Here is a 12,519-nt window from a genome sequence, read left to right on the forward strand (position 1 = left end):
ACACAGGGTTTCATGGACATTGATTTAAACAAATTCAAGGAAAGTGGAGCAAATGTGACAGGTTTCCAGTTGGTGAACTACACAGATACCATCCCAGCCAAGATCATGCAGCAGTGGAAGAATAGTGATGCTCGAGATCACACCCGAGTGGACTGGAAGAGACCTAAGGTGTGGGGATGGGCACAGGCAGCAGACTGATCCTGTTGCCTACTCCAGATTTCTGCACAGTGTCAGATTTTCGATAAGGCTGAGTTTCCTAAGAGGAAGGAGCTAGGGAAATATATCCATAAAGATTGAGGGTGCAATGATCAGACAAGCCGGGATGACAATGGTTTTAACAAGATAGACATTTTGTTTTTCTCTCATATAAACAAAATTCAGAAGCCAGCAATCCAGGCCTCATATAAGGGCTCCACAATCATCAAAGGCTTCTTCTACCTTCTTGTTCTGCTAGCCTTAGCATATGGAAGCTACCTTATAGTTGAAAAGGGCTGCTGAAGCTAGAATCGTCACCTCAGAATTCTACCCAGCCGGGAGGGGAAAACAAAAAGTGTGATGGCTTCCTTTAAGAACCCTTTTCGGAAGTCACACACAGATATTCCACTCACATGCTACTGGACACATCTTAGAAGCCTAGCCCTAGCGAGCTACAGGGGAAGCTGAAAAACTGATATCTCTATTCTGGGCAGGGCCCCCATCTTGCACAGCTCTGGGGGGATGCCGTCTGCATTCATTACTTTGTGGATTGAGCCTCCTTGAGTTGTGCAGTGAGCTAGCCCTTATTCTGGTCAGCCATGCATCCAGCTGAAAATCAGGGAAACCTAAGTGATATCAAGCACTTCTCTACCTCAGAGAGTCAACTCCCAATTACCATGCAGACTATCTGCCGCTCACGTCCTAGCAATGCAGCTCTAAATCCTGCAGCCAAATTCTACTTTGTTTGCTATCTGATAATGGTTTAGAATAAGGATAGCAGGTAATTTTTCTTTCCCATGTCAAATCCAATAGCTTGGCAGTGGCTGTGTGGAACACTGCGTTGAGAAGGATTCTGAGGCCAAATTTGTTTATCTGGGCCAAACAGTGAATCCTTTGTGACTTACTCTTGTCACTAGGTCAATTTCTTTCTGTGAATGGCAGGCCATTTAACTGAGATGTGTCTCACCCCACTTTTCCTCAAACTGACTTAGCAATTCAAAATGAAGACTTCTTGCAATATGAGTTTAAGCAAACAAAACCACAAATGGGCTTCGAAGCCATGAACAAACCACATAGCAGTTAATGAATTAATATATAAATACCGCACCCAATTTTCAAAGGATTGGAACAGATTACGAAAATAACCAAATGTAATGTACATACTTTTCAAATGTGAAAGAATCAAAGTTAAAAACTAGAAAAGTGTGTATATATTCATTCTATAACTCTCTCTACTGTGAACTTCGAATGTACCAGAGAACATGTGAGGCACTGGGGACAAATTAATGAAGACTAGAGATGTGAGTTCCAAAGCCAGGAAATATTGTCTTAGACTGTTATCCTGGTTTTGTTTCATCAACATTTTAGCCCCCTTATAGGCAAGAGGGGGAAAAATTGAGAGTTATCATGAATGAGCACAGGGGAATCTTTGCATGTAAACCTGCCACCTGAGTGAGCCACATATGGAAATAATTAAGTGCTTACCCTTCTTGAATTATTTTTTTTCTTTTACTGTCACAAGGGATGGTAAACAGTTCCTCTTAGTTCTCAATTGGTGACTGTGACACAGAGAAAATCAACTATTTTTTTCATGGACTGGATACAGATGTGTTGAATTTAATCTATGCATTCTTTTTATTTTTTCCAATTAAGCCAAAATTTTAAAATTGCAAAATTGGACACAAAAATCTAGAACTCTGGCTTCTCTTCCAAAGACACAACCAGCAATACTGAATTCACAATCTGAGAGGGCAATATTGGCTAGCAAGGTGTAGCACCAAACCCCATCTAAGGGGCAGGCACTTCCTGGTTCAGCACTACCCCCCACTCTCTATACCTGGCTCACTGCAGGCATTTTCACCACCAGAAAGCACATTCCCGGATACAGCTCCCACCTGTCTCCCTGTCAGCTCCCTCTGACACTTAATCGTCTCCATTCCTCCTACCAGTACACCTCTGCGCTCACCTACGATGGGGTGAAGGTGATGGCTGAGGCGTTCCAGAGCCTGCGGAGGCAGAGAATCGATATATCCCGCCGGGGGAATGCTGGGGACTGCCTGGCTAACCCAGCTGTCCCCTGGGGCCAGGGGATCGACATCCAGAGAGCTCTGCAGCAGGTGAGGACGGCAATGATGCCGCTCTTATGGGAACCTCATAGGGGAGTTCAGCATCTGTTTTATGTGGAATGTAGCTACTTAAAAGAAAAGGCAGAGTATGCCTGAAGTTTGGATGGTCACTGCACTGTGTTTGTGGCTCTTGGCATACATGGAAGCTCATGTCGAAATCGAAAACAACAACGACAAAAAAAAACAATAGAATGGAACAGTTGTTAGTGTAAAAGCTGTATTTTCTACTTAGGGAATATGCAGAAAAAGGGAAATCAGTGATTCTATATTTCGAAAGGAGACTTAAAATACACAGGGATGAAGCCAAACCATTTTACGAGTCTCCTAGGAACTCTCCCCTCTTGGCCTGGGTTTCAGGATGTCTTCACTACCTTTGCTCTCTGTGAACGTGTCATGAGGTGGGCCTGAAAATGTGTCTTTACTTGTGATCCTATTTTCTTGCTCCAGCATTACAATCATCAATTTTGTCTGCACTTAAGAACAGTTAAAGAGCAGGGACAGAAAATGGTCATGCCCACTCCAATCAATTGGCTGTGCAAAGAATTCTGAGGCCGAATCCAGATTCAACAGAGAAGGGTATAAATAACCAATTAGTAATATGTCTGCTGTAGAAGCAGGATGAGAAAATGATACACGTGGGCTGTGTATCTAAGATCCCTGGTTTAGAAGATTCTGGGGATGTGCTGTCGGCTTTATCACTCTCACAGCTCCTAGAAGTCTCTTTTAATCTCTAGAAGTCTCTAGAAGCACCTCCAGACCAGGGTGTGATTCTGAAACTGCAGACAGACAGCACCATCTGATGCCTCTGACGCCTCCTGATTCAGAGGTTGTATTTCCAAAGGGGACTGGGCAAAGCAGGCATGCTTCCTGTAGAGGAATGTCGAAATATCAAGCCAGCAACCCCAAGGGATTTTGGTGCAAATGCCCTCAGGACCTGCCCTCTCCTTCCGGTAGAGTTGCCTGGATAAGACTAGCTCTACTTTCAAGATTACATTCAACAGATGGTGAATTTGGGCTCCTGGGGGAGGAGAGGAACATTTCTGAATGAGATAGAAATGTAGAGCAAAATGTACAACTATTCCCATTTGTTTTCCAACCACACGTGCACAGCCCTAGCAATTTTCACAGCCTGGAGAAAGAGACGAGAAAGGAACATAACCCGCTGTTCCTCCGCCCAGATGAGGCGCCTTTACGCGGAGAACATGTAGCTCTGTCCTTTGGAATGAAGCTAAGCAGCAACCCTGTGACTACAGGAGGAACATGCTAAGGGGTCCCCCAGCATCCCTTTCCACCCTCCCCCCGGCTCCATGCAGAATGGCCCTGAATCACTTCGCAGGCAATAGCAGACACCAGGCAGCTTTCAAGTGGTTGCCAAAGGTGCAGCGCCTGCTGGCTGGCTTATTTTAAATGCTCTTCCAGACTCCACAGTCGAGACAGATTCTATTTGCAATGTGAGACTGGTTTCAGAAGGTCTCAGGCACTTGCCCTCGGCTTCACAACCCTTTCAACTCCCTCGCCTCTCCCATCTTAATGATGTCCCTGGATGGATGTTCTGACGCCACCAGGACAGTCAAGAAGTCTGGGAGTCAACACGGGTGGAGGGAAAGGCTCTGACCAGGAGGCAGGAGAGCTGAGTTCAAAATCCAGCTGGGTCCCTGGCTCTCTGGGTGACCTTGAAATACCCATTCGGTTCTCCCACAGACTTCCCTTTCCTTATTCATGACAGTGAGGAGGTAGGAGAGAGGACTCCTGCATCTCAACCGGCTCTGAGAATTCTCAGGATCTGTTTTTTGTTTTTGTTTTTGTTTTTTCCTTATGGTATAACGCAGGTCCCTCTGGTTGTAATATATACTTATTCTTCTGCTTCTGCCCTCAGTGGGGTTTTCGGGGAGCTAGTTATCTTAGTCAAAAGAATAATGACCTTTTTTACATTGTCTTAGAGTCAAGACACATGTGCCTGCCACTCCAGCAGCCAATCAGCTGCTCCTCGAGAGCATGCCCTGGCGTAGGCCAAGTACTGGGGACATTTAAGAGAAGGCAAGACCTGCCCTCAAGAATATCCCTTCAGTCTCTTTTGTGGGGTGTGGATGAGGGAACTAATTACAGAAACTAAAACAAAAACAAAACCCAGCATTCTGACTCTAAGTTCAGCTGTTCAAACTGATGCCTTTTCAGAATCTTTGTTACGCATCTAGAATCACAAGAACTTATTGCTGAACAAGGTTTTAGAGATTAACGACTCCCATTTTTCCTTACTTTATAGCCAGTCCAGAGTGGGCAGTGACTTATCCAGGGTCACACAGCAGCTTAGCAGCAGGGGCTGAACCAGACCCCCATCCAGGGCTTGCCCTCCTGCCCCAGGCCTGTCTGATGGCCCCAGGGGCCTTTGCTTGTACACATCGACCTCTGAGACCTTCCACATACAGCCATGGCCACTGTCTGTGCTTTTAGTCTTCTAGACCCATCCCTTGAAATAGCCACACCACTAGGGAACAGTGTCATTAGGATTTACCCACAGTGGGCTGGGTAAATCCTAATGACATTCAGCCCTTAGAACCCAGGGTCGGGGTCTCTGCTGCCCTGACTACTGGCCTTTGGGTCACACATTGGGAAGGTACCTGTGCTTTAGCTTGTCTTAGGGCTGGGATATCTGTGAGTTAGGTCTTGAGCCCCAGCACCACCTACCTGGAGGACTGGGGATTCAAATTCTAAAAATAATGGTAATACCAGTTATGATGTGTTACGGCCTTACTATGTATAAGGCTCTAAACATACTTTCCATGTTTGAGCTCACTGAATCCTCAATATAACACTGCGAGGTAGCCAGTTTTATTAATTGTGCTCTATAAATGGAGAAACTGAGCTTCAGAGATGTTAAAAAACTTCCCAAAATTATACAGCAACTTAGTGGTGATGCTGGGACTGCAAACCACATCTGCTTGCTACCTCACTCTGTACACATAACTATTTGGCTCTGAAGCCTGGAAGCGCCAGCCCAGGGGAGACACAAGAGCTGTGGCCCAGCCAGCCACAGCACATGGCCTTGGGTAATGTCCATGCACCCCCACCCGCTATAATTTCCCCAACAGCAGAGTGGAGATAATCAGATGCCTGCCTGACCCCTGCCTGACATCCAGGGAGCCTTTCAGAATATTAATGAGCTCACATCCTGGAAGCCTTTAGCGCTCCAAGAAGGAGAAAGCATCAGGGTGCCCATGTGCCAGCTTCTGGCTAGCAGAGAAAACTCAGCACCCCAAATCGGGGTTAGTATTTGGGGGCCATAGGCCCTTTGAGGATATGATTAAAAAAAGCTTTGGACTCTTTCTCCATATAGATGTAGATGTAGATATAGGTATAGGTATAGATAATATAGATATAGATGATATAGATATATAGACAGCCATCCATTTTCTTTTGTGCGTGCCTTATCTCCATTCCCCTTAGAGAATCTAGATCTTTGAATCCTTCACTTTTCAGTCATTGTTATCTCTAGATATGCATGACCTAGAAGACCATCCCAGGACTTCAGGTGAATGTACTCTAAATCAGCAGTCCCCAAACTTTTTGGCACCAGGGACCGGTGCTCCTATGAGAATCTAATGCCTGATGATCTGAGGTGGAGCTGAGGCGGTGATGCTAGCACTGGGGAGCAGCTGCAAATACAGATGAAGCTTTGATCTGATCACTCACCACTCACCTTCTGCTATGCAGCTTAGTTCCTAATAGGCCTAAAAGACTGGTACCCAGCCCACAGCCTGGGGGTTGGGGACTCCTGCCCTAAATGATGACTCTCCCAGTCTTTGCATTTGTAATCTGTCAGCCAATGACCAAGCATATCAAATGAAGATATGCCCAGCACTTTGCTAGATGAGGTCTGGGGTAAGGTGGACAGTAGGGGTGTAGGACAGTCCCTGCCTTTCAGGACTCAAGGCCCAATTTCGAAGGGAAGACAAATTCCTGAGAAATAATAGCTACGAAGGTGTGGATGAAGGCCTAAGTAACGGCCTGGCTCTCAGTGCTATGGACGGTCAGAACAGAATGCCATGATTAAGGAATGTGGACAATGTGGAAGGAGACCAGGGCTTTAAAGAAGGTGACCATATAATTTATCATCCAAACTGGGATATCTAAGAGTGAAAGAGAGAGCTATTATCAACTATTCTGGAACAAAAAACATAGACCGGAACTATCCAAGCTAACAGACTAAAGGAAGAGTGAAGGTGACTTTGAACAAGAGTGAATCAGGCTCTGGAGGGTCCGAGTGAGGATGTACGTGAGACCCAGCAGGAGACTGGAGTGAGGGTATGAGCAGGGACTGTGGGCATCATGCTCAGCCTTTGAGGGAGCCGGGAAGAGAAGAGCTGGTTTCTAACCAGGGCTCTATCAAGCGCTATCTGGGAGACCTTGGCCTAATCACTCAGCTTCTCTGACACTGATTTCCTCTACTACTAAATGGACATAATCCTCTTAGAACTGCTTCCCTTACTGGCTTGTCACAGGCTCAAAAATAAAACAAAAAAAAATACAAAAAAAAAAAAAAAACATAATGAGCTTCTTTGAACCTCAGGGCAACAGTGTGAGATAGTTAAGAGCCAAGATGATTCTTCTCTGGGAAAATGGATGCTCAGAGAGATCCTGAGACTCGCTCTTGCAAGCATAGCAAGAATGTTGTCCCCTGGGATTTAGCCCAGAGGCCCTGATTTTCTACCCAGTGAGCTTTCAGGATGAGAGGCCAAGAGAAGAGATTTATCTGAAGGCATCCATAAAGAGGGAACAGAAGGCCTGGCCCAGAGCAGCCCTGCTGCCTCCCCAGGGATGGGGTGGAGGAGTTATCAGTGTTGACGGCTCAAGTAGCAGAAACAACAACCAGCACTGTCCCAGAACTGGGCAGGAAAGGAGTTATGCTTGAGCAGCCGGGACTCAGAGCTGCACCCAATGCCATTTACAGGAAACCCAAGGTTAGTTCTCCCTCTCTCACAGAAGGAGTTGGCAGGCACCAGGAGGCAAGATCTGAAGGAAAACTCCAGGTCTCCATCAGTCTGAGCCCAGTCACTCCAGGCAGTAGGTGACAGGCGGATGAGGTCCAGAGACTCAGCTCTAATAGATAGTACAGCAGTTTCCAGATGTGCCAAAAGCAGATGTTTCTGAGAAGCTTCTTCCTCTGACTATGAGTCCGGACCATCCACATAAATTGTTTGGGGCTGAGCCACTGAATTGACCTTTCCTTGCTCTGGCATCGTGGAAAGGTCATTCTGGACTGTCTCTTTTCCCAGGCTTCGATTTATCTGAAAAATGTTTATGTCTTGGCTTCCCCAACTAGATAGTAACAGCTCTCGGCTGCCCCAGACCTCTCATGAGATACTGTGGATCCTGAACCCAAGTGCCATAAGCTCTGAATCTCAATAATCCTATCTGTAAAAGAGGCAAAATACTTCTACATGTGCTGCTCACTGTGTTTCTGTGAACATCAAATAAGCGGCTTGTTGTAAAAACACTGTGATAATGCAAGGGGCCCTCAGGTCACTAGAATTTTGCTGATAATGTTTTTTTTTAGAAACTGAGAAAAGCATGCAAAAGCAGTAGTGACAAGACCCTCATTTCTGCTAAAAGAGTCCCCTGCTCTGAGACAATTTACTAGACCCAAGCCTTCAATGCTTAGTCTTATTTTCCATACCTCTTAACCTTATCATCATCATCTAAATAACATATATTATGCATTGAACATTGATGTCCCAGACAATATGCTAAGCATTTCCATTCTTCGAGAAGTAGACCAAGAAACACATAGGCTCAGTGATTTGCTCATGGACACGTAATTAGAAATTAACAGACCCCAGCCTGGGAAAGGTCCAGCTGGAATAGTAGGTGGCAGTGGGTGGCACACAGAACACGCTGCCTTGCACATTTCTGTGTCACCCACTTAGAGTCTAGCACAGTAGTATTGTCCCCTGTTTGAGAGGTTACTTGCTACCAGAATGTGTCAGAAGCTCTGGATTTTAGGCTGCCTCTGACACTTAGAAGTCATAAATCTTGAGCAAATCACTTTACCTCCCAGAGTTTTGGTTTCTCTCATGTAAGTGAAGATTATGATCTCTAAATGGCACACTTCAGGGAGTTCCTGTGGACAGAGGTGAAGTAATATGCATGAAAGTACTGCATAGAGATGGAACACTTGGAAAGTGATGGTAATATTAATATCACTGTTAGTAACAACAATAACAACAGCTGGCCTTGGTCAAATACTCAGGATGAGCCAAGCATTGATCGTAAAATATCTCATTTCATCCTTAAAATAACCTTAAGACATAGTTAACTCTAATTGCCCTATTATACAAATGAGAAAACAGTCATAGCTACAGTATGTGATTTGCCATATTAATATGCTGTGCTGATAATTAGTATGATACTGGAGGCCAGGACTGAAAGGTAAAATGCCTGTTTGGATCCTTAATGACAGTTCTTTCTGTCTGGACAAATCAGTCTGTCATCCAGTCATCCACGCATCTATCTATCCCTTCTGTTTTTCCAAATGAGTAACGTAAACTGGTATTTAGAAACCTTACCTTGAACCTGAACAAATGGGAGAGCTAAACATGGGCAAACGATGACCACAGTGAGAAGAAGGTGAGGTTGCTAACAGATTGCAATTGCTCCCTTTTTCTTATTCTTTGCAGCAGAATCTGTGATTTGTTTCCTCTCTGAAAAGCAAAGCCAGCCTAGACTTTTCCAGAGTGAGGATTTCTCCAGATTTCACCTGAGAGAGTGAAGAGCTTGTCGTAGATTTTGTTCAGCTCTCCGGGCCTGTCATGGCCTCCCCACTGAGACTTCAAACCAGAAGGTGATGGAAGGGTCAGCCTCAGCCTCAGAGCAGACACACACACTCTCCTCTCCCCTCCTCTCCTCTCTCTCTCTCTTTTTCTCTCTCTCTCTCTCTCACACACACATCAGCTATTCTTATACCTTCTGAAGGCAGAGGAGCTTCTCACTGTCAGAAAAAGATAAAACCCTGCAAGCCTTCCTTTTAAGCTCTTTGAAGAGGGGGGAAATAAACAGCGCTGAATTATGAGGCCAGGTTCATATTGGTTACAGGTAAAGACTCATCTCACTGGCCTTAAGCCAGCCCAATAGGTGATGGAAGGGTCAGCCTCAGCCTCAGAGCAGACACACACACTCTCCTCTCCCCTCCTCTCCTCTCTCTCTCTCTTTTTCTCTCTCTCTCTCTCTCTCTCACACACACATCAGCTATTCTTATACCTTCTGAAGGCAGAGGAGCTTCTCACTGTCAGAAAAAGATAAAACCCTGCAAGCCTTCCTTTTAAGCTCTTTGAAGAGGGGGGAAATAAACAGTGCTGAATTATGAGGCCAGGTTCATATTGGTTACAGGTAAAGACTCATCTCACTGGCCTTAAGCCAGCCCAATATGAGGACACACCATCAGTCACCATTAGGAAATGTGGTTTCTTGGACTTGAGCCAATGATATGCGTTAGACTTATCCCCAGTTTGAGGGAGGCCTAAATGTCTTGGATCACCCATCAGGACCACTTGACAATTCACTATGAGCTCGAAGATATAAGGCCATAAGAGTGTGATTTGAATCATTCATGGAGAAGAAATCCATGCAGCATATTTGGGGGTTCTAATACAAATTTTGTTTTAACCAACTGAAACCTGTTTAAAGCTCTACCTGCTCTGGTCTTACCATAAAGGGTTCTCTCAGGTGATTTTAAGTTTTCACAGTGCATTCATGTTTGCTGTGTCATTTGAGGTTGATAGGGCAGGAATTTTGGAAAGTGGAGGCCTAAAGAGGTCAATCACCCCAGGTCCCTCTCGGCTATTCAGAAGAGAGCTGGGATAAACTTCAGATCTCCAGGTCTTTAGATTCCCAAGGACTTTATTCCCTGGCCTCACAAAGGAATGAAGAAACGATATTTGAGTAGAGCCCAAGGCATCCTAAGGCTGGCTTCCGGTTCTGGGCCTTCTCCTGACTCACCAGGGATGGCACGCCAGCACCGGCTCCTTTCCTTAGCAGGCCTTCGTCAGTCTCCCCAGTTGGAGGTGTGCGAGAAATGACGGTTCTCATGGTGGCAGTCATGATGGGGGTGCTTGATTGGGGATGGAACAGAGATTTCTTATTAAGACCTACTTTGATCCATTGTTACTGTTCGCCTAAAGCAATGAGTGAAAAATGTTTTCAGGATAAATCTCAGTTTAGTAGGAAAGAGACCGGTGCTGCAGTAGTGATGCCTGCTATGCGTGCAGGGGAGTTGAGAGTTTTTTAGCATGGATGCTACTCCAAGGCCTCATCCCATGTCATATCCTTGGGTTCCAGATTTTCACTTCGGCGAAAGGGCAAACAGGCCAACGTGAAGTGTAACTTCTGAGTTCACTGTTCACCATTTGGCTTTGTTTTCCAGGTGCGGTTTGAAGGCTTGACAGGAAATGTACAGTTTAATGAGAAAGGACGCCGGACCAATTACACCCTCCACGTGATTGAAATGAAGCATGACGGCATCCGAAAGGTAAAGGTCCCCATTGAGTCCATTGCAGAGGAAGGAGAGGGCCGCGCGGAGGCTCAGGCAAGCTGAGGGCCTTGGGAGCACACCTTCCTGGACTGGATCTCTCTGAAGAGACTCAGCCAATGACAATTCCAGAGTAGGCTCTGCCACTGACCCTCTGGGACCTGGGGCAAGTCAGTTCTTTTCTTTGAGAATTGATTCATTCATCTGTAAAATGGAGATAAAAATCTCGACCTTTGTCTCAGAATCCAAGGGATGAGAATGTCCTTGGAAAATATAAAGTAATATATGCATATAAAGTGCTTCTGCTGTTCTTGAGGGATTCTGAGGAACTTGAGAATGATGATTATTGATGAAGTTAACCATCCTGTCCTATTTCTCACTTGGTCACATCTACTACATTTTCCATACATAAATAGGAATGAAAAGTATATTTGTGTATGTATATAATATATAATATATATGGATATTAAATTTTTAGAATACCATTCAAATCTTTGGAAAAAACATTCAGAATTTTATCAGATCCTATGTGCTCTGGCCTCTGCCAATGTCTCTGAACTTGAGCCTTGACACTCACTTTCTTCCTCTTCAGCCATTCTGATCAACGCTCACTTCCTTGAGTACACCATATTCTTTCTCACCTCTTCTGCCTAGGCCTCCCTCCACCCCACCCCCTTCTTTTGCCTGGCCAGGATTTAAGTCTCTGCTTTACTCTTTACTAGGCATGTGACTTTCAGCAAGCTAATTAGCCTCCCAGGACCTCAGTTACATCACCTCAAAAAAGGAGATGATAACCTTTACCTCACAGGGGTGCTGTCGGAGTTAAATGAAACAATGTCTGCTACTCCCATTGCCTATAGCAAGGAATTCCCAAAAGTAGCACCTAATATGTAATGGATATTCAGCCTACATTTTGTTTGTCCATCTGTTTGTTCATTTCAACTCCATTCTTTAGGCCACAGAGATTTTTTTTTTTTTTCAGTCAGCCTTGAGTTTGAGTGAGTCAGGCTGTACAAGCACATGGAACAGATAAATCACCAAACAGAAAAAACAAAGTAACCTTAAAATCCATGAGCAAATGGTTGTGCTTTATTTTTCTGACCCCAAGGCTGTCTTCCAACTTACTTTCCAATGACTAAATCCGTTCTTAGAATGTGGGCTTAAGCATCCTTTGTTTACAGGGGATCTGACTTTCAAAAAATCAATTTCTCCACATCTGTGGCTTCAGACCTTTTCTTCAATCAGCCTCCTAGCAAAGTAATTCCTCAGATTCAAGGGCAACCTCGTTGCGCTGGCTTCAGTGAACATTACATAGCCTTACCTGATGGAGGTGATAAAGAGGAGCTGCTGCTTCTTGATTCGGAGCCACGAGAATGCTCTCCTGATCATCAGGGCACATCCCGCCCACTGATAGGCCAACATACCCTCTAGGTATCTGGGTCCAATTTGACATCCCACTGAAATGTGTGTGCTCTGAGCATCCATCCATCATATATTTAGGAGCTCTGAATGCCAGAATTGGCACTGGCTTTACTGAAGATAAATCCTCAGGAAATTCAGAGATTCCATTTCCCTGTGGGGTGCTAAGGTATAGAGATCTCTCATCAAACAAAATACCTTGTCAAATTCAGGTAGAATTATAAATTCTGACAAATGGCTGGTGAGGGAGAAATGTAG

The 12,519-nt window shown here is 44.9% G+C and overlaps 1 protein-coding gene across 5 annotated transcripts in view; it reads left to right on the top strand.

Annotated features, from left to right (window-relative positions):
* Positions 1 to 12,519, top strand: part of GRIA1 (glutamate ionotropic receptor AMPA type subunit 1) — a 284,539-nt gene that overhangs the window by 174,022 nt on the left and 97,998 nt on the right. For all 5 annotated transcript variants that reach the window (XM_006906438.1, XM_006906437.1, XM_006906439.1 and 2 more), the window contains 3 exons: positions 7 to 168; positions 2,145 to 2,312; positions 10,738 to 10,842. In XM_006906438.1, coding sequence (XP_006906500.1) covers positions 7 to 168; positions 2,145 to 2,312; positions 10,738 to 10,842 — 435 coding nt within the window. The remainder of the gene's footprint in view (positions 1 to 6; positions 169 to 2,144; positions 2,313 to 10,737; positions 10,843 to 12,519) is intronic.

This window comes from Pteropus alecto, unplaced genomic scaffold, assembly GCF_000325575.1.
Source record: "Pteropus alecto unplaced genomic scaffold, ASM32557v1 scaffold40, whole genome shotgun sequence".
Lineage (NCBI taxonomy): Eukaryota > Metazoa > Chordata > Mammalia > Chiroptera > Pteropodidae > Pteropus > Pteropus alecto.